General features: G+C 44.4%; 2 protein-coding genes across 2 annotated transcripts in view; one reads left to right on the forward strand and one right to left on the reverse strand.

The window, feature by feature from the left end:
• KDM6A (lysine demethylase 6A) overlaps positions 1-19,376 on the forward strand; it is a 794,872-nt gene that overhangs the window by 95,699 nt on the left and 679,797 nt on the right. The window lies entirely within an intron of this gene.
• EFHC2 (EF-hand domain containing 2) overlaps positions 1-19,376 on the reverse strand; it is a 149,965-nt gene that overhangs the window by 62,142 nt on the left and 68,447 nt on the right. Inside the window, exon 10 of the mRNA XM_082247559.1 lies at positions 8,190-8,386. Coding sequence (XP_082103685.1) covers positions 8,190-8,386 — 197 coding nt within the window. The remainder of the gene's footprint in view (positions 1-8,189; positions 8,387-19,376) is intronic.

The raw sequence follows: 19,376 nt of genomic DNA on the forward strand, positions 1-19,376 counted from the left end.
ATGGCCAAACAGGAAGTAAGAGGAAATCCCTGAAAACAAAGGGAATCCCTTGGGAACTCCCAGGTCACCAGAACAAGTGTCGACTCCCTAGTGGAAGATTCCCCCTCTATTTCTTTTCTGGGAACAACCCAAAATGTATCACTTTTAATGATAATGCTAAACAGGACAAAAAGAGAGTGTGAATTTCCGTAACAGGGGCATAAACAGCAATAAAAACCTAATAGGTGTTTTAATCCATGTCCACTCTTTCCAAAACTAAAACAAAGTTTTGCCTTTAGTCATACTTTAAGACAATGTAATTGGACCATTTGTCTCGATAAAGCCAATTGTCACTTTGCAGCTATTTTATGCCTCGCCAAAAACACATGAAGCCCGATATCATTTAATAGAATGTTGCGCATTTGTGATCTTTAAGAAGCCAAAATTGATTATAGGGCCCAATTTGTGGTCCAAGTTTGTTGCTTCACCAACCTCAAAATATACCATAGTTCAGAAAAGCAGTAGAAAGATGAATATTGTGGATGCTTTCAGCTTTAACCGACGCAATAATACTGATTTATAACAGGATGTCAGGCTTATTTGGGGAGATTAAATAAGAAGAAAATGAAATGTTATATTTTGTTCTATATAGAAATATGAAGCAATGACATCAATTTTTGTTAGGTTACTGAAAGGTTAAATATCCTTTAACAAAAAGTGCCTATTCAACAGGTTTACCCCAAACATGCTGTGTTGACCTAAGGTAATAAATAAATAGTCTGTTGACTTTCCTTAGATAAGTCTAAGACGCTATACCAAGGTATCTTATCTGTGTGTGGGATCATAAACCTTAGTTAGTATTTTCTGTGTTTGGACCCATTTAAAAATAAGATTTACAGATACGTTATAATCTTATATATAAAAAAGAATATTAACAATGAAATATATATGAACTAACATACATAGATATGTAGAAAACCGTTATATATTATAATTGTTTCATCCTTGCTAAAGGAAAAGTTTTAACAGATTTTGATGACTCATCACTGCATGTTTAGAAAGACTTCATGTTAATCCTTTGTAAGTGAGAAAGTATCATAAAACATTTTTTAACCTTGCTAGACTCTAGAAAGTCTGAGATGGTAAGCTCTTTGTCAAAATAAGGTTCAAAGTTTATTTGTAGGTAAATAATGCTGTCATACTGAACCTAAGAGCAACACAATGCTGCCATCTCTGGTGACTGACTACTACTAATTGAAGTCTTAGGTTAAAAAGTCATTTTCAATATATATAGATATATATATTAAATAAGATATATTAAATATTAAAATGGTCTTACCAGATTTAATCTTTATTTAGATACATGATGGATATTAAATGGACATGTAATAGATGAGAGTATGGATACATTTTATGTTATTTTATGATATTCTTAAATGGAGAAATCATCATTTAATTTTAATATACTGGTCAACCAAGAGGTGTCACCCAATGACATCACCAGTTAATGAATAAGATGTTCCAACCAATGGGGATCATGTTACTCCCTCTGGGTTTAACTTATGGTAATTTTAATAGTCCTTTGTTCTATACCATATAAAAAGGAAAACTCAGATGAGAGGGGGACACATCACACATGACATTTGCCCAACATACCTCACACATACAATACACAAGCTACTACAGCCATGCATAGACTCATCTATACAGACTCCACTTTGCTCCATCATGTATCTGAAACTTTGAGGGACGCCAAACGAAACTCCTCCCTACCTGGCCACCATCTTGGGAAGGAAGCCATCTTAAGGACTCTGGTAACAACCATTCTAAGCTAGCAGCCATTTTAAATATGGTAAATATTCCTTGCTGTTTATTTGATCATTATTCAATATAGTTTATGTACTTCCTTAAATGTTTTACATTTCATGCTAAACAGTAACGAGAGTACAATCCCAGCCGTATAAACCATATGTATATTTTTCTCTAAGAGATGATTTTTGCTTTTTAAACATTTTTTATTAATATCAGATTTAGCGCATATTGGCGTATTTGTCTCACGTTTTGCATAGCCTATTCTCGCTTCATCTGCAGTGGAGTGACTATCAGACTGTGCATTGCGCAGACAATTGTGGTCTGATTATATAGAACATTCATTTATGGTTTATACTATACCTAGAGAAAATGTAATCTTGCTTTATTTTTACTTTCATTATTGAGCTACAAATCACATTGCATTTATTGTTTGAAGTTCATATTTTATGTAATGTTCTCTTTTTGTGTCATCTCAAGTCTGATCATTTATCGTGATTACATGTCTCGTGAATAAATATGTCTTATATATTCCATACTGTAGACTGTTTTCACTAAGATTGGTATATGCTTTTAAAAAGAAATTAATCGATAAAAAGAATTCGCTACATATTGATTTGTGGAAATAAGTGGAGATTCTCCTTCCGCACAGATCTTTGCTTATTGACATAAATAGACACTATTATATTCAGAGCAGTATAAACATTCTGACAAGGAATTTTGGAGAAACAATCTCTATGTAAGCTTTGACTGGTTCAGTGTAAATCTACTGTACACAAAAACAAGTCCTGTTTAAAGAGGTAGTAAAGTTTGTTTTGTGATTTGTGATATAATAAGGCTTATCTGTACTGTAGGTAAAACAAATATCTCATAAACGTGCACTGTTTAGGTGATATTCACTTTGGATGCAGCTGGTTACGTCAGCGATGCATGCGCTTTGAAGGTCCGAGATACTGTGCCAGACCCTCAGAGCTTTGTGCTGAAGCCGAGGGCTCCCGCATACTGTGCCAGACCTTCAGAGCTTTGTGCTGGAGCCGAGGGCTCCCGCATACCGTGCCACACCTTCAGAGCTTTGTGCTGGAGCCGAGGGCTCCTGCATACTGTGCCGAACCTTCAGAGCTTTGTGCTGGAGCCGAGGGCTTCCGCATACTGTGCCGAACCTTCAGAGCTTTGTGCTGGAGCCGAGGACTCCCGCATAGTGTGCCAGACATTCAGAGCTTTGTGCTGGAGCCGAGGGCTCCCGCATACTGTGCCGAACCTTCAGAGCTTTGTGCTGGAGCCGAGGGCTCCCACGTGCATGACTGGGAGTGACATCATCACGGCCCCTGCCACTCATACCGCCGGAGTCTGCAAATCCAGTAGAAAGACCGGGGGAAGATGGAAGCCCTGTCAGCGGCGACATGCAATGCATACTGGCACATTATAAAATTGCCTTCCAGGTGTGTTATTTGTGTTTGTTTGTTTTTTTAAACTGCTGGGGTTTACTACTGCTCTAAAGTGTATGTCAAGCCAAAACTTGGGCTTTGGATAGAGTGGGGAAGGATTAGAACTGCTACAACTAAACAAAAAAAAACAAAAAAAAACAAAAAACAGAGTTTTTGGCTTGTTATAATCTAAAAAGCCAGACTCCAGAATGAATGTAACCCCCCCCCCCCCCACCCAGCCCTCCTTCCCTCTCCCTGCTATCTGATCATTGGATTGACAAATAAAACTCTCTCTTTACCCCATTTTAACTTACCTGAACCTGCGGATACATGATCATCCAGTGTCGAGTCTTAACTATGTACTTCCTGGAGGGGTCCTTCTTTTAGGTGTGTACATCAATGTCTGTGTGATGCGGAAAATTTCCATTGGCTGGGGTCATGTTAGAATACTGACAAGGGATGACAATGAACCCATGGGAGGGAAAGGGAATGGCTGGCAAGGCTTACAAGTGGCCCAGGATTAGAGGTCGCTGCCAAAGGGAACAGCGTCACTGAGGGACCTGGATTGGGCAGACTCAGGTGATTATAACGGACTTCCCCAGGTGAGAAAATCTTTACCCTGGGAAGGATATATTAAAGGGAGGTGGAAGGGAGAAATGGGGAAAATGTAATTTTTGGATGGAGTTGGGCTTTAAGTACAAATAAACCTGTGCCAAAAATGCCCAACTTTACTCTATACTAGCAGCCATTGTTAGACCTGCAGTAGAAGAAGCACAACAAAATACTAACTGTGAAAGTAAAAGAAAAATATGAGAACCTTGCCTTAACTACAGGCTCTTAAGCTTCCAGACCCTCTACTAATAGAATAAGTTGATCAGTCAAGCAGCTCAAAACTGCTATGCCACATGGCCACACTGCTTAGTAAAGCAGATAAACCTAGGCTTAGGTTTCAATAACTAAAAGCTCAAAAGTACCATATAATACACTTCTGGTTTTACCCCAAATGTAAATATAAACCCAATCACTAAAATCTAATAAAATCTCATATAAGCTTCAACATGTTAAAGTAATTTCAAAAGTAATTTTCAATCATTTTAAATCTGCAGCTTTCATTAACCACTTGACTCATTGAGCCCTTTTTTTCCCAAAAACACACTTGAATCCCAGAGCCTTTTTTTTCTGACAATGTCTCAATGGACAATGGAAAGATAGGGCTTTAATTTTATAACATTTTTTATTTAGAAACAGTAAAACATTTGAAAAGAATGAATTTTTCTGTGATTCTTCCCAACTCAGCTTTTACATAATTAACACAGACACAGATATGTACCTCAAAATTTAACCTTCAAAGCTTGCTGATTAAAAGGATATCTTAAAAGGAATGTCATTTTAGAATAAAATTACACCTTGAGTAAAGCTCAAGGTAAAGGTTTGCATTTTACTTTAGGACAAGCTTTATATTTGTTAGCAAAACATTCAGATAAAGCAGGTTGGGTTGGCAAGGACACGAATTAGCATGATGGCAGCTTTTTAACAGGTTTGTGATTGCTACTCATTGTACTCACTTATGTGAGCATTTGCCACCCACTCAGTAAACACAAATTGGCGATATTGTTTGGAACTCAGACAAAATATGTATATGATGTAAAATATTGTTTTTTTTTGGGGGGGGGGTGGGAGGGGTGCCTGGATCTGGACAGTGGAGACTTGATCTAGATCCCCTATGTAGCTGTGCGGCAATAGATCACTTCTAATCGTGAATTATAGCTGGCTGATTGAAGCCAGCAACAGATCACCATAGGAGTAATATGCTTCTATGGGGGGGGGGGCTGGATCTGGACAGTGGAGACTTGATCTAGATTCCCTATGTAGCTGTGCAGCAATAGATCACTTTGAATCGTGAACTATAGCTGGCTGATTAAAGCCAACAACAGATCACCATAGGTCGTGATCACCTGAGTCGTGATCTGCAACAATTTCACCTATTGAGTGCTGTGTGGCAAGATCAGTAGCCCAGGAGCTAGATGTTTTAGTTCTTGGATTTACTGCTGTAGCAGGATTCACAGCAGTTTTGCTGGATATGGGTCCCCCTGGGTCACCGGGTGCAACAAAAGTACCTTTGAGCATGTTTCTCCAAGTGTGAGCACTGAGACAATTACCAGTCCAGTCCAGGTTTTTTGTATTTATTGAGAATTTGGATGGGAGAAGGGAATGAGTGGGATACTCCTTTGGCTCAACTATGCATAATTTGCTAGGGACAACTGAAAATGCCGTTTGGCGCTGACTTGACGCTGGCTAAATGCCGGTCAACGCTGGTTGACGCTGGTTAACGCTGGCTTGCCGCCTGTTAACTCCAAACTGACTTTGAACCGCTTTGTCACATAAAGAAGTCCTCTTGAGCTCCCTTAAGCACCCCTTGCTGAGGTAGCTACTTGTACTACTGCTGCGCTGCTAGACACTTCAGGGCCCACACTGGCACCCTCTTTCCCTCACTTATCTTCAGGGCTTAGACACTGGCAGCCCCTTTCTCTAAGCCTTCTCCACAGGTTAGCTGGCTCCCAGATCCCTCTGACCTTCTGGAGTGGTCCCCTCTCCTAGGCAGACCCCTGGGCGGTCTCGCATACTCACGATACTGTTTTCTTGGAAACCTCTGCCCAGCAGCTCCACTTGGTCCACGGCACACTGGATCCCTGTCTGCAGCTCAGCTCAACCTTCGTCCTCTAGGCCGACTGCCCAGGACACCCTCACTCGCGCTGATAGGAGGAGAGACAGCCGTCACCCTCCTCCTGGGACTCTGCTTCCCACCAAAGATGCCCTGTCATATGCTCCCCTCAGACTTATAGCCCATCCCAGGGTGCATTGTGGCAAACTCCACCCACTGAGATAGCCATAAGCCCTGGTGTTCTATTGGCTAGGTTTCCTCCACTGTCCAATAAGAGCCCTCATTGGAAACAGTGGGGAGACTCCCCAGGCTCAGCAGGTCACACCTGGAATCATGTGACAGCCTAACTACATGATCAGGGCCCCCTGATATGCAGACAGGGCCACCCATATGCTCTTTCCTAGCACCTACCTAGGAGGGTACTACACTGCTTAAAGCAGTATTAAACCCAAAAGCAAACATTTATTATATTGCAGCTTACTGTTTCTTTGGTGTGATGTCTGTGTTAGTTTCCTTTTTTTAGCCTTTCTTCTATTTTCACCTGGTGATCCAGCCAGTAAGTCTGTTGTTTTTCTATCAAAGCTCTCTTGTAGTTACAGGGATTAGACAAACCATTTAACGCTAACAGATGTGCTTAAAATGATCAGCTTTTATTTATTCATGTAAAACATTTATCCCAAAATGAGAAAAATGTTTGCTGTAACTGGTTATAATGTGTTTGCTGGAGTTCAGCTTTAATTTGTTACTATATTTAAATCTGCCAGTCCATCTAAGGCCCCTTTCACACTTGTGCAACTTGTCATGCAACTTTGGACATCAGAGTTGCACAACATGTCGTTCCCCATGTTTTCCAATGATACCCATTCATATATGCGCAACTTAAAGTTGCAGCAACTTCAAAGTAGTTCATGCCCTACTTTGGTCCAACTTTCATGCAACTTAAGGGCCATAGATTTCAATGTTAACCCTCAGAAGTTGCATGAAAGTCATACCTGAATGTTATACAATGCAACTTGTGTGCAACAGTTGTCCATTAAAACTGGTCAAAGCCAAAGTCATATCCAAGTTGCACTTATCCAAAGTTGCATCAAAGTTGCATCAAAATTGCACCAAAGTTGCAATCCAAAGTCGGCGCAACTTTGGAGTCGAACAAGTGTGAAAGGAGCCTTACACTCCCCTCACTCCAGACTGACAAGGCTGTTGTTCAAATGTGCCCCATGTTCTCATTCATCTAGAATGGAGTCTAATACAGGAGGTGTGTTACTGGCAAGATCCCTATGGGAAAACAGAAGAAAAAAAAGCCTAAAAAGTACTAATACCCCCACCACATCTAATGATTGGTAACCTGCAATATATTACATTTTTAGTTTTAGGTTTAATATCGCTTTAATGTCAGTGATTTCCGCCCACATGCTGGCAGGGATAGCAGGGGGAAGATTTAGATACTCTATTATTATTGCTGTCTGTGTCCTTGCTGGGGGGATTCATCCTCTCTATTTGTCCATTGACCATTGTCACCAAGAGACAAATAAGGGTAAATCCTTAGTTTTAGAGGTGCCCTGGGAGCAAGAGGTAGGGAAAAGATTCTAGTGGGGACAAAGTTGGGTCTCCAAGATAGGAAATGAGAGAATTCCCCTTAGTGGTACATAGATGGCAAAAACAATCTGAGAGAGGTTTTAATCCTTCCCTAATGTATCCAAATGTAAGCAAAATTTTTTGGGCTTTAAAACCTAAAACAATACCTGGTGATGCTGCCATGAAGTTCTTTTTCGAGAATTTTCTGTAATAGGGTGACAATGTTCTGCATCTGTCTCCCAGCTGTAAACCCAGAGTCAACCTGTCGCAAAGGCTTCTGATGGGGACTACAAGTGACTATTTTAACACACATTGCAAAAGCATGGTCCACTATTGGCACTATCAGGAAACCCACCTTGTAAATACCAAGCAGCCATTGGTAGATTGTACCTATATAGAAAGAAAGTGGCTGCAAAGAGGATTCACAATATCAGCATCACTGAGATGCAACAATAAATCTAAAAAGATGCAAGTAATATATTTTTAAAAAGGCAATTATTATTATTCATAAAAAGTGCTTTTGCAAAATAAACGTAATTCAATTAGGATTTACACTTATTTTAAGAGGTGGAACAGGTGAACTAAATTATATTAATATCCTACGTCCACCTTCCTAGTTTCCTCCTTCCTTTACAGTTACATGAATGGTGATATTCATCATCAAACAGATCTAAAACCTATAGAACAATAAGCATAATGTTATACTCTACAAAATCAAATCATTTATCCATATACTGTACCTCGTGCACATGCTTCTCCATATAGTCGAACACATATTCATCTGCATCAGTCAAGATAAACTTGTGTCCGTTAAAGTTAACCCTGGCTCCAACAAACAGATCTGCAGCATTGAAGTATTCAGACATCTCACTCTTGAATAATTCCTGCCCTGGTTTCTTAACACGACATCTTTCCAAATATTTGCCACCTAGAATTCCTGAATTAATAAAATCAAAGTTTGAGACAACTGACATAAAATAACTAAGCAAATAGCAGATAGTTGTATCCCCATTCAGGGGTGTAACTACAGGGGTTGCAATTGCAACCGAGCCTGTGCTGCCCCCCTGTACACCTCGATAGGAGGGGCAGCGGGGGGCAGCATGTAGAGAAATCCCTGTCCTCCTTTTTCCTCCTGTAGCTGCAGGAGGAAAATGGAGGAGATTGGTCCTCTGTATGCGCTCCCCTGGTCCCCCCCCCTACTGTGCTGGCCCCCCACTGTGCTCCCTTCCCTCTGCTGCAGGGGATGTGTCACAATAGAGAACCATGAAGGGATCAGTAAATATGTAATTTACCAGCTCCTTTCTTTTCTGATGGACAGAGTAATAGTCAGTGACATTGTAAAAAAATAAAATAAAATGATAAAAAATAATACAATTAAAATACCAAAAAATAAAAACTACTGACACCAGTGGGTGAAATTCTAGGATCGCAAAGGTCACACTTGCGATCGGCCCTGGCATTCCACCAACGTGGGGGAGGCCCCAAGATGGCAGGATGAGGGCCCACTGCAGAACTTGTGAAAGGGTCCCGCTCCAGGACCATAATAAATGGCCCTGCAACAAGAGTAAAGGGCCCCAGGATCAGTGGGAAGAGCCCCAGGCTTGAAGGGAAGGGCCCCTGGCCAGGGTCCGGGGGACCCTTCATAGTTTCTTGCATCGGGGCCCTGTCATTACAGGCACTTATAACTTTTGTGTAAATTGTAAATAGGCAAAGCTTCTAATTTTCAGATATATGAACCAACCAATTAGCAGTGACTGGTATCATAGCTGCCAGAAAAGCACAAAGCGACTCCTATTTACCTGCAGATAATTCTGTGCTTATCATCACACAGGGGTTGATTTACTAAAACTGGAAAGTGCAAAATCTGGTGCAGCTCTGCATTGAAACGAATCAGCTTCCAGGTTATTTTTTCTCTTTTTTTTTTTTCTGGCGGTTGGCGGATCGGCGACCCGACCAGGCAGTCAGAAAAATCAGTGCCACTGCCATCCTGGCTGTTATATAATATATATAAAATAAAACATAGTCCAGGACTCCACCACCAGTGTTGCTCATCAGCAAGAAGTCAACCACCACCGACTCCACCAACGCACACAGCCCAGAAGAGGAGAGAGGCTGAGGCACAGACAGGCAGGCCTGAGGCCTGGAGGAGGACGGAGCCAGAGCGACCCGGACAACAACAGTGTGCCAGTGTCTGCCAGCCCAGGCCACACCACCAGCAAGCCCAGCACAGCAGGTACCAAAAAAAAAAAAAAAACCCCACAGACTCAGTCAGTCACTCACAGTCACAGACAGTCAGCCACAGACACCACCACCAGCAGCCAGCCAGTCCAGAGACAGCAGCAGGTACCAAAAAAAAAAAAATAAAGTTACTTAAGTCAGGTCAGGAGGACTCAGACCCCCACCACCAGTGTGCCATGCCACCACCAGTGTGCCACGTCACCACCAGTGTGCCACGCCACCACCAGTGTGCCACATCACCACCAGTGTGCCAAGCGCCAACGCCACCACCAGTGTGCCACGCCACCACCAGCCAGGCAGCCACCAACCACCAGCAGCAGCCAGCCAGTACAGGCAGCAGCAGGTACCAAAAAACAAAAAAGGTTACTTAAGTCAGGAGGACTCAGACCCCCACCACCAGTGTGCCACGTCACCACCAGTGTGCCACGCCACCACCAGTGTGCCACATCACCACCAGTGTGCCACGTCACCACCATTGTGCCACGCCACCACCAGTGTGCCACATCACCACCAATGTTCTAAAATACTGTATATAGTGTTTTTATTCTTCAATCAGTTAATATAAACATCTTTGCTATTAAAGATGTTATAGATAGTGTTGAGCGAACACGGACTGTATTATTCGTGTTCGTACCGAATAATTGGATTTTTTGTACCCGAACACGGACACGGACACTTTACTGTATGTTCGGGTAAAAATCCGTGTTCGGTCGTTTTATTTCCGGGTTTTGCATGCTTTGGCGCTCTTTTCATGGCGGGCTTTCAACAGCCAATCAACAATCGTTTAACTGGTGTGCCTTAAGCCATCCCAGCCATGCCTGCAAATGTCTTAGTAGCTGTGATTGGCCGTCTGAAGCATGTGACCAAGTCTTTATAAGTTCGAGGCAGCCGCAGCGGCGTCATTATGCTGCTTATATCAGGGACAGAGCACACATCAACGTGCTGGCTGCTGATTAGGGAAAGATAGGCAGGAAAAAACCATTTGTGTCCGGATAGAATTGAGGGACAGGTCGGAGTGTTTAGGCAGGGCGAGTTGTAGGCATTTTAGGGATAGAGTCTGCTGAATTATAGGGTCAGTGTCTTCTACAAACTACAATCGATATTGCTGTGTGGGGGGTGGGGTGAATCTGCACTCAATCCTGATCTACGATCTCTTCTCAATCCTGTTAGGGACAGAGTCTGCTGAATTTTAGGGAAACTGTGTTCTACAAACTACAATCGATATTGCTGTGTGGTGTGGGATTGGAGATAGGCAGGTGTCAGTGATCCACATCCATTTTTCTGTGTGTGAGCTGCAGTGAACACAATCTTTTTGGGCTGCAGTGAACACAATCTTTTTGGGCTGCAGTGAACACAATCTTTTTGGGCTGCAGTGAACACAATCTTTTTGGGCTGCAGTGAACACAATCTTTTTGGGGTGCAGTGAACAAAATCTTTTTGGGGTGCAGTGAACACAATCCTTTTTGGTGTGCAGTGAACACAATCTTTGTGGGGTGCAGTGAACAAAATCCTTTGTGGGGTGCAGTGAACACAATCTTTTTGGGGTGCAGTGAACAAAATCCTTTTTGGGGTGCAGTGAACAACATCCTTTTTGGGGTGCAGTGAACACAATCTTTTTGGGGTGCAGTGAACAAAATCCTTTGTGGGGTGCAGTGAACACAATCTTTTTGGGGTGCAGTGAACACAATCTTTTTGGGGTGGAGTGAACAACATCCTTTTTGGGGTGCAGTGAACAAAATCCTTTTTGGGGTGCAGTGAACAAAATCATTTTTGGGGTGCAGTGAACACAATCTTTTTGGGGTGCAGTGAACACAATCTTTGTGGGGTGCAGTGAACACAATCTTTTTGGGGTGGAGTGAACAACATCCTTTTTGGGGTGCAGTGAACAACATCCTTTTTGGGGTGCAGTGAACACAATCTTTTTGGGGTGCAGTGAACACAATCTTTGTGGGGTACAGTGAACAGAATCTTTGTGGGGTGCAGTGAACACAATCTTTGGGGGGTACAGTGAACACAATCTTTTTGGGGTGCAGTGAACACAATCTTTGTGGGGTGCAGTGAACACAATCTTTTTGGGGTGGAGTGAACAAAATCATTTTTGGGGTGCAGTGAACAACATCCTTTTTGGGGTGCAGTGATCAAAATCCTTTTTGGGGTGCAGTGAACACAATCTTTTTGGGGTGCAGTGAACAAAATCCTTTGTGGGGTGCAGTGAACAGAATCTTTGTGGGGTGCAGTGAACACAATCTTTGGGGGGGTACAGTGAACACAATCTTTTTGGGGTGCAGTGAACACAATCTTTGTGGGGTACAGTGAACAGAATCTTTGTGGGGTGCAGTGAACACAATCTTTGGGGGGTACAGTGAACACAATCTTTTTGGGGTGCAGTGAACACAATCTTTGGGGGGTACAGTGAACACAATCTTTTTGGGGTGCAGTGAACACAATCTTTGTGGGGTGCAGTGAACACAATCTTTGGGGGGGTACAGTGAACACAATCTTTTTGGGGTGCAGTGAACAACATCCTTTTAGGGTGCAGTGAACACAATCTTTGTGGGGTGCAGTGAACAACATCCTTTTAGGGTGCAGTGAACACAATCTTTGTGGGGTACAGTGAACACAATCTTTGTGGGGTGCAGTGAACACAATCTTTGGGGGGTACAGTGAACACAATCTTTGTGAGGTGCAGTGAACACAATCTTTGTGGGGTGCAGTGAACACAATCATTGTGGGGTGCAGTGAACTCAATCTTTGTGGGGTACAGTGAACACAATCTCATACTTCTGAAGATTTGAGGGTGCTGCCTGTTCCATACTCCCCCTACTCCTCATCTAGCCTTTTAGGGGTACAAACAATAGTAATTGGGGCCTAGTGTGGTTGTGTACGTGTGATATACATACACTTTTTTTGGATCATATTTTCTATTCCGCTATTTAATCAAAAACCTTTGGGGATCAGTTAAATTGGGGGATAGTCTGTGTTGGTACGTGTGAGAGAGATCCACCTTTCCAAGTTGTTGGGGTTCATCTCATACTTCTGAAGGTTTGAGGGTGCTGCCTGTTCCATACTCCCCCTACTCCTAGCCTTTTAGGGGTACAAACAATAGTAATTGGGGCCTAGTGTGGTTGTGTACGTGTGATATACATACACTTTTTTTGGATCATATTTTCTATTCCGCTATTTAATCAAAAACCTTTGGGGATCAGTTAAATTGGGGGATAGTCTGTGTTGGTACGTGTGAGAGAGATCCACCTTTCCAAGTTGTTGGGGTTCATCTCATACTTCTGAAGGTTTGAGGGTGCTGCCTGTTCCATACCCCCCCTACTCCTCATCTAGCCTTTTAGGGGTACAAACAATAGTAATTGGGGCCTAGTGTGGTTGTGTACGTGTGATATACATACACTTTTTTTGGATCATATTTTCTATTCCGCTATTTAATCAAAAACCTTTGGGGATCAGTTAAATTGGGGGATAGTCTGTGTTGGTACGTGTGAGAGAGATCCACCTTTCCAAGTTGTTGGGGTTCATCTCATACTTCTGAAGGTTTGAGGGTGCTGCCTGTTCCATACCCCCCCTTCTCCTCATCTAGCCTTTTAGGGGTACAAACAATAGTAATTGGGGCCTAGTGTGGTTGTGTACGTGTGATATACATACACTTTTTTTGGATCATATTTTCTATTCCGCTATTTAATCAAAAACCTTTGGGGATCAGTTAAATTGGGGGATAGTCTGTGTTGGTACGTGTGAGAGAGATCCACCTTTCCAAGTTGTTGGGGTTCATCTCATACTTCTGAAGGTTTGAGGGTGCTGCCTGTTCCATACCCCCCCTACTCCTCATCTAGCCTTTTAGGGGTACAAACAATAGTAATTGGGGCCTAGTGTGGTTGTGTACGTGTGATATACATACACTTTTTTTGGATCATATTTTCTATTCCGCTATTTAATCAAAAACCTTTGGGGATCAGTTAAATTGGGGGATAGTCTGTGTTGGTACGTGTGAGAGAGATCCACCTTTCCAAGTTGTTGGGGTTCATCTCATACTTCTGAAGGTTTGAGGGTGCTGCCTGTTCCATACCCCCCCTACTCCTCATCTAGCCTTTTAGGGGTACAAACAATAGTAATTGGGGCCTAGTGTGGTTGTGTACGTGTGATATACATACACTTTTTTTGGATCATATTTTCTATTCCGCTATTTAATCAAAAACCTTTGGGGATCAGTTAAATTGGGGGATAGTCTGTGTTGGTACGTGTGAGAGAGATCCACCTTTCCAAGTTGTTGGGGTTCATCTCATACTTCTGAAGGTTTGAGGGTGCTGCCTGTTCCATACCCCCCCTACTCCTCATCTAGCCTTTTAGGGGTACAAACAATAGTAATTGGGGCCTAGTGTGGTTGTGTACGTGTGATATACATACACTTTTTTTGGATCATATTTTCTATTCCGCTATTTAATCAAAAACCTTTGGGGATCAGTTAAATTGGGGGATAGTCTGTGTTGGTACGTGTGAGAGAGATCCACCTTTCCAAGTTGTTGGGGTTCATCTCATACTTCTGAAGGTTTGAGGGTGCTGCCTGTTCCATACTCCCCCTACTCCTAGCCTTTTAGGGGTACAAACAATAGTAATTGGGGCCTAGTGTGGTTGTGTACGTGTGATATACATACACTTTTTTTGGATCATATTTTCTATTCCGCTATTTAATCAAAAACCTTTGGGGATCAGTTAAATTGGGGGATAGTCTGTGTTGGTACGTGTGAGAGAGATCCACCTTTCCAAGTTGTTGGGGTTCATCTCATACTTCTGAAGGTTTGAGGGTGCTGCCTGTTCCATACTCCCCCTACTCCTAGCCTTTTAGGGGTACAAACAATAGTAATTGGGGCCTAGTGTGGTTGTGTACGTGTGATATACATACACTTTTTTGGATCATATTTTCTATTCCGCTATTTAATCAAAAACCTTTGGGGATCAGTTAAATTGGGGGATAGTCTGTGTTGGTACGTGTGAGAGAGATCCACCTTTCCAAGTTGTTGGGGTTCATCTCATACTTCTGAAGGTTTGAGGGTGCTGCCTGTTCCATACTCCCCCTACTCCTCATCTAGCCTTTTAGGGGTACAAACAATAGTAATTGGGGCCTAGTGTGGTTGTGTACGTGTGATATACATACACTTTTTTTGGATCATATTTTCTATTCCGCTATTTAATCAAAAACCTTTGGGGATCAGTTAAATTGGGGGATAGTCTGTGTTGGTACGTGTGAGAGAGATCCACCTTTCCAAGTTGTTGGGGTTCATCTCATACTTCTGAAGGTTTGAGGGTGCTGCCTGTTCCATACTCCCCCTACTCCTCATCTAGCCTTTTAGGGGTACAAACAATAGTAATTGGGGCCTAGTGTGGTTGTGTACGTGTGATATACATACACTTTTTTTGGATCATATTTTCTATTCCGCTATTTAATCAAAAACCTTTGGGGATCAGTTAAATTGGGGGATAGTCTGTGTTGGTACGTGTGAGAGAGATCCACCTTTCCAAGTTGTTGGGGTTCATCTCATACTTCTGAAGGTTTGAGGGTGCTGCCTGTTCCATACTCCCCCTACTCCTAGCCTTTTAGGGGTACAAACAATAGTAATTGGGGCCTAGTGTGGTTGTGTACGTGTGATATACATACACTTTTTTTGGATCATATTTTCTATTCCGCTATTTAATCAAAAACCTTTGGGGATCAGTTAAATTGGGGGATAGTCTGTGTTGGTACGTGTGAGAGAGATCCACCTTTCCAAGTTTTTGGGGTTCATCTCATACTTCTGAAGATTTGAGGGTGCTGCCTGTTCCATACCCCCCCTACTCCTCATCTAGCCTTTTAGGGGTACAAACAATAGTAATTGGGGCCTAGTGTGGTTGTGTACGTGTGATATACATACACTTTTTTTGGATCATATTTTCTATTCCGCTATTTAATCAAAAACCTTTGGGGATCAGTTAAATTGGGGGATAGTCTGTGTTGGTACGTGTGAGAGAGATCCACCTTTCCAAGTTTTTGGGGTTCATCTCATACTTCTGAAGATTTGAGGGTGCTGCCTGTTCCATACTCCTCCTCCTACTCCTCATCCATCCTTTTAGGGGTACAAACAATAGTAATTGGGGCCTAGTGTGGTTGTGTACGTGCGAGATACATACACTTTTTTTGATCATATTTCCTATTCCGCTATTCAATAAAAACCTTTGAGGATCAATTGAATTGCGGGATAGTCTGTGTCGGTACGTGTGAGATCCACCTTTCCAAGTTTTTGGGGTTCATCTCATACTTCTGAAGATTTGAGGGTGCTGCCTGTTCCATACTCCTCCTCCTACTCCTCATCCATCCTTTTAGGGGTACAAACAATAGTAATTGGGGCCTAGTGTGGTTGTGTACGTGCGAGATACATACACTTTTTTTGATCATATTTCCTATTCCGCTATTCAATAAAAACCTTTGAGGATCAATTGAATTGCGGGATAGTCTGTGTCGGTACGTGTGAGATCCACCTTTCCAAGTTTTTGGGGTTCATCTCATACTTCTGAAGATTTGAGGGTGCTGTCAGTTCCATACTCCTCCTACTCCTCATCCATCCTTTTAGGGGTAGAAACAATAGTAATTGGGGCCTAGTGTGGTTTTGTACGTGCGAGATACATACACTTTTTTGGATCATATTTCCTATTCCGCTATTCAATAAAAACCTTTCTAGGGCAAGATCTTAAATTACAGAAATATGAGGAGACCGTCAAATAAGGGCCGTGGCCTGGGTCGTGGTGCTGCTGGTAGAGCTCCTGTTGCAAGGAGAGGACGTGGTCGATCTGTGCCAGCTACACGCACAAGTGAAACACCTTCCTCAAGTGTGAGTAGGCGACAGAACCTGCACCAGTATTTGGTAGGGCATCAAACGCCCCTAGAAGTGATGAGGCCAGAACAAGTTGAGGCGATAGTAGATTGGTTTGCTGCTGATAGTGCCTCCAGTTCCTTCACATTGTCTCCCACCCAGTCTACTGCAGAAAGGTCAGAGTTGGCACCTGCAGCCAATGTCCAACCGTCTTTCACCTCACCCCCTTGCAAATCAGGCCAGCAGTCTGAGCCCCAAGCCATACAGCAGTCTCTTATTCTTTTTGAGGACTCTGTCAGCAGGGTTTCCCAGGGCCATCCACCTAGCCCTGCCCCAGAAGTGGAAGAGATTGAGTGCAGCGATGCCCAACCACTTATTTCTCAAGATGAGTACATGCAAGGATCATCGCAGCACGTCTCCGATGATGACGAAACGCAGGTGCCAACTGCTGCGGCGTTCAGCATTGTGGAGACCGACAAGGAGGGAAGGGGTGAAGACTGGGTGGAAGATGATGTGGAGGACGATGAGGTCCTCGACCCCACATGGAATGAACGTCATGCAGGTGACCTGAGTAGTTTGGAGGAAGAGGCGGTGGTCGCACAGAGCCACCAGCACAGCAGAAGAGGGAGCAGGGTGCAGAAGCGGAGCGGCCGTGCCCTAGACACTACGCCCGCTACTGCCCAACGCAGCAAGGGAACGAGCGCACCAAAGTCAGCTCAAAGGAGTTCTCTAGCGTGGAAGTTCTTTAGAAAATGTGCTGATGACAGGACACGAGTGGTTTGCACCCTGTGCAATCAGAGCTTGAAGCGAGGCATAAACCTTCTCAACCTGAGCACAACCTGCATGATCAGGCATCTAAGTGCAAAGCACGAGCTGCAGTGGAGTACACACCTTCAAAACCAAGAAACGTCTCTGGCTCATCCTGCTTCCTCTTCTGCTGCAGTCTCGGCCGCTCCAGCCACATCTGTAGTGATACCGGCACCTGCCACCCCGCAAACAGACGATCTGTCAGCAACACCACTACCTGGGTCACCAACAACCATCTCCACAATGTCCCGTGGAAGCGTTCAGCTTTCCATCTCCCAAACACTTGAGAGGAAGAGGAAGTACCCCCCTACCCACCCGCGATCCCTGGCCCTGAATGCCAGCATTTCAAAATTATTGGCCTTTGAAATGCTGTCATTCCGTCTGGTGGAGACGCACAGTTTTAAAAACCTTATGTCGGTGGCTGTCCCACAGTACGTCGTGCCCAGCCGCCACTACTTTTCCAGGCAAGCCATCCCTTCCCTGCACAACCAAGTGGGGGAAAATATCAGGTGTGCACTGCGCAACGCCATCTGTGCCAAGGTCCACCTAACTACGGATACGTGGACCAGTAAGCACGGTCAGGGGCGTTATATCTCCCTAACGGCACACTGGGTAAATGCAGTGGCGGATGGGCCTGAGGCGGATAGCAATTTGGCGCATGTCCTTCCACCACCGAGGATTGCAGGGCGCTTCAGTTTGCCTCCTGTTCCTAACTCCTCCTACTCCGCTTCCTCATCCTCTACCGCCTCCTCATCCGGACAGCGTAACACCTTCACCACCAACTTCAGCACGGCCAGGGGTAAACGACAGCAGGCAGTTTTACAACTTGCCTGTTTGGGGGACAAACCACACACCGCGCAGGAGTTGTGGAGGAGCATGGAACAGCAGACAAATGAGTGGTTGCTGCCAGCGAGCCTCAAGCCCGGCCTGGTGGTGTGCGATAACGGGCGAAATCTCATAGCAGCTCTGGGCCTAGCCGGTTTGACGCACATCCCTTGCCTGGCGCATGTGCTGAATTTGGTGGTGCAGAGGTTCCTTAAAAACTACCCCGATATGTCAGAGCTGCTGCAGAAAGTGCGGGCCGTTTGTGCGCACTTTCGGCGTTCTCACCCTGCTGCTGCTCGCCTGGCAGCGCTGCAGCGTAACTTCGGCCTTCCCGCTCACCGCCTCATATGTGACGTGCCCACAAGGTGGAACTCCACCTTGCACATGCTGGAAAGACTGTGCGAGCAGCAGCAGGCCATAGTGGAGTTTCAGCTGCAGCACGCACGCGTGAGTCGCTCTGCGGAACAGCACCACTTCACCACCAATAACTGGGCCTCCATGCGAGACCTGTGTGCCTTGTTGCGCTGTTTTGAGTACTCCACCAACATGGCCAGTGGCAATGACGCCGTTCTCAGCTTAACTATCCCACTTCTATGCCTCCTTGAAAAAACAATTCGGGCGATGATGGAAGAGGATGTGGCACAGGATGAGGAGGAGGAGGAGGATGAAGAGGTAACATTTCCAAGGCTTTCAGGGCAGTCATTCGCAAGGGGCTCCGAGGGTGGGTTCCTGCACACGCAAACGCCAGGGACGCAATTGTCCAGCAGGGGCACAGTTCTGGAGGATGAGGAGGATGAGGAGGAGGAGGAGCTGGAGGAGGAGATGGAACCATGTTCACAGCAGGGTGGCACCCAGGCCAGCTCATGGCCATCACTGGTGCGTGGCTGGGGGGATACAGAGGACACGGACGATACACCTCCCACAGAGGACAGCCTTTCGTCACCTCTGGGCAGCCTGGCACACATGAGCGATTACATGCTGCAGTGTCTCCACAACGACCGCCGAGTTGCCCACATTCTAACTTGTGCTGATTACTGGGTGGCCACGCTGCTGGATCCCCGTTACAAGGACAACGTACCGTCCTTAATTCACTCACTGGAGCGCGATCGCAAGATGCGCGAGTACAAGCGCACGCTGGTAGACGCCATGCTGCTGGCATTCCCATCTGACAGCGGGGCCACAGTGGAAGCACAAGGCAGAGGAGGA

Source organism: Pelophylax lessonae, assembly GCF_965119305.1.
Source record: "Pelophylax lessonae genome assembly, chromosome: 2".
In the NCBI taxonomy this organism is placed as follows: domain Eukaryota; kingdom Metazoa; phylum Chordata; class Amphibia; order Anura; family Ranidae; genus Pelophylax; species Pelophylax lessonae.